The 3609-nt window shown below is 38.6% G+C and overlaps 1 protein-coding gene across 1 annotated transcript in view; it reads right to left on the minus strand.

Moving 5' to 3' along the window:
- Positions 1-3609, minus strand: part of PLEKHA3 (pleckstrin homology domain containing A3) — a 16780-nt gene that overhangs the window by 10593 nt on the left and 2578 nt on the right. Inside the window, exon 2 of the mRNA XM_006760571.2 lies at positions 616-771. Within this exon, the coding sequence (XP_006760634.1) occupies positions 616-771 (156 nt within the window). The remainder of the gene's footprint in view (positions 1-615; positions 772-3609) is intronic.

Consider the following 3609-nt stretch of genomic DNA (forward strand, 5'->3'; position numbering starts at 1 on the left):
TCAGCTTATGTAAGCACTATACAGTTTACTGAGCCATTCCCCTGAATTCAAATCTTTGCATTGTTTAAATTTTTTTTTTACTTTGATGAACATCTATGTACATAAATCTACATTTCTGATTATGTCTTTGGGATAGATTACTTACAAGTGAACATGACAATTTATATTTGTGTTTAAGAAAATATTCTTTCTGCAAGGGAAGTTACTTGTAGGGAGCGGCTATAGGGTTAAGCCTCGGACTGACCTGTTGGCAAAGCCACAAACAAGTCCCAGCTTAGAGAACACAGCCCTCTTAGCATAATTAGGCTTGACCTTATGAAGCTCCCTAGATCTTATCTGGGTAGCTAATGGGGCTGAGGGAAATGTAGCAAGTGCTGCCAAAACAAGTGAAACTCACAAGAACACTGTAACTACAGTGACCACTACCTTGTTTACCTCTGGCTATAAAATAAAGGCTCAGCTTGCTGTCTGGATCTCTCTCTGTGGTCTCAGCCAGGCTCAGGAAGATCCACCTAGTCCTAGACCCAGCTTATTCTCTTTCTGTCTTTTCTACATCCTTCCCCGCCCCCGCTCAGGCTCACCGAACCCTTGGCTGTGCTGGCATGGCACAGTTACCTTTTTCTTTTTTAGTCCTAGTGTCAGTCAAACAGGCTTTGGAGCTCCCCAGAGCAACCAGCCACCTCTGTCTTTCAGCTGCATTGACCGCCTTCATGTAGAAATGCTGCTCTCCTGGAATGATTAATTCCATTCTTGTGTTGTCTGCTGAATGGACTATGATGACAAACAAAGGAGAAATACAGTCATGGAATTAAGTAAGTTGGGGAGAATCAAAGCATCATCACTCTTACACAGTATTAGATGTTTCAGAAACTTAAATCAACAAACTATGACTTAAGATGCAGGCAGTGCTGCTCCCTAAGGGGCTACCCTCCAAACTGCCATTCTCACATCTACCCCAGCTGGCAGTGGTGCCAGGCAAGAGAGAAAACACCAAAAATTAACTACTAAATATAATATGTACTGAGAAGTGAGAATTAAGAACTCCCTCCCTTGGGGCCAACTGTACTACCCTAAATACACATGAATAATACATGAATATGCAAGAACCATTATACTTATCACTCAGTTTTTACTGAATTCTTTGAAAGCAGAGTCTGTGTTTTGGTATACCCCAAGCCTAGGATAGTGCCTGGCATATAGATGAAGCACAACAAATGGTAACTATGGCCATGGTGTCCTCAAGTGACGGGCACATCATAATCACTTGGAAAGCAAGTGTATTTTGAAGATCTTTTCCCCTCCATCCTCTTCCTCCTCTCCTACACAACCCACACTGATGCTCGGACAAAAGAGAGCTCATCAAGAATTGTACTCAGCCATATAGGGGTAAAAAACAATCCATCTTGACACCTACCTGAGACCATATATTAAAATAAATTTTAAGCCAGTCACAGACCTAATATAAACCTAAATATAAACAGGAAAACAATAAAGCTTCAAGAAGGTAACAGAGGATTTCTTTAGTGGGATATAAAAATGTCTAATAACAAAACTAATAAACCGGATTTTACTGAAATCAAGGATGTGTGTTCATCTAAAGATACCATTAACAGAATAAACGTGCAAACTATAGAGTGAGAGAATACCTTTGCAACATAAAAAATCATCAGACTATATAAAGAACTCTTACAGATCAACATGAAAAATAGCCCATTTTAGAAATTGGGCCAAAGAATTGAAAAGTGACTTCAAACGAGGATGTTCAAATGGCTAATTATATCTGAAAAAATACTCAACATCATTATTTATTGAAGAAACCTGTAGGAAGCAACCAATCAATGTTCTTTCTCATCAATGTTTCTCTCTCTCTCCCTTTCCCTTCTTCTCTCTCTCAAAAAAAAAAAATCAATAAAAATGTTTGAAAAAAAGAAAGAAGCCAGACACAGAAGAAAATACTGATTTATAAATGTTCTAAATATTTATTTATGGTTGAGAAAGTCAGATTAATAGTTACCTTTTATAGGAATTAGGGGCTGAGGGGACACAATAATTTCCCAGCATCTGGGATGAGGATAATATTCTAATTCTTGATCTGGGTGGTGGTTACACAAGCATGTTCACTTGGTAAACGTTCTTCAAATTGAGTAAGATTTGTGCCCTTTTCTATGAGTATATTATTATTTAATAACTTTAAACAGAAAACAACAAAAATGCTGCCATGGCTTAAAAACATTGGTAATTGCCTTAGAATTCTGCCACTAATAGTCTTTTAAAATCCTCAAAGTTGGCAAATTTTTAAAATTTGAAGGTAGTTTGATTTCTGATTCTCATCAAATCTCATTTGTAATTGAATCTGGGGAATAAGATGAGATAAAACCATCACTCTTTAAAAAGATAAAAACTTATGCTTTGAACATGCTTGTGTGATTTATAAAAATAAAAAATAAAAAGCAAAATTAATCCCACATATTTCAGGGAATATGCAAGTAACAATATACCAGACTGGTGATTCTACATCTTACATAGTCATGACTCCCTGAAGGAGTTTAACATTCACACTTCTAGAGCTCTAGTTTTTCCTTCAATTCTCTTAAAACAATGGTTGGCAAACCGTGGCTCGCGAGCACATGCGGCTCTTTGGCCCCATACCACGTACGGGCGCGCACGCAGAGTGCGATTGAAATTTCGTGGCCCATGCACAGAAGTCGGTTTTCGGCCTGGGCAAGTCTATTTTGAAGAAGTGGCGTTAGAAGAAGTGGCGGGTGGACAGATAGAGAGGATGAATGAAAGGAGATAAACGAAACAAGTATACAAGATGAGTGTGGATGGGCGAGTTGGAAGGGGTCGACCTCAGCGAACGTACCTCAATCAGATTGAGGACGTTTTTAGCAAAGGCCAGCTTAGGAGTACCCTAATTAAGTTAATAACAATGTACTACCTATATAGTTTAAGTTTAAAAAATTTGGCTCTCAAAAGAAATTTCAATCGTTGCACTGTTGATATTTGGCTCTGTTGACTAATGAGTTTGCCGACCACTGTCTTAAAAGAATTCAATACTTTTCACTATCATTTTGCTTGATCTCTCCTACCTATCTACCTACCTCCATCCTACACACTCCAAACACACATGCAGAAGAATCAATGGTTCATAAAATGTTCCTTCATGAAAATTACAACATGACTTACTGCTTTATTTCTCCCATTTCAGAAAAACACAGTACGGAAGGGGGAAGGGTAACTTCCAGTAGAGAAACCTGACAAACTCTGCCTCTGCCAGGTGGTCAGGTTAACATTAAGAGTGACATGTCATGTTGATAGTATCCACTCTTGATATGATGAGAATGGCACTGTACCTCTGTGATTTTACTCCTAAAACCCATAACCCCAGCCTATTCATAAGAAAAACATCAAATTCCAATAGAGGAGGAGAGAAACTAAGATGGCGGCAGAGATAAACACTGGGAAGTTGATGCCGCTCACAACAATTGATTAATACCTCAGAAAAACAATACGGACATCATCCAGAACCACAGGAAGCCTGGCTGACTGTAAATTCTACAACTAGAAGGAAAGAAAAGCACACTGAGAGCAAGAGAAGCTGCAGAAGAT

This window comes from Myotis davidii, unplaced genomic scaffold, assembly GCF_000327345.1.
Source record: "Myotis davidii unplaced genomic scaffold, ASM32734v1 scaffold370, whole genome shotgun sequence".
Taxonomy (NCBI): Eukaryota; Metazoa; Chordata; class Mammalia; order Chiroptera; family Vespertilionidae; genus Myotis; species Myotis davidii.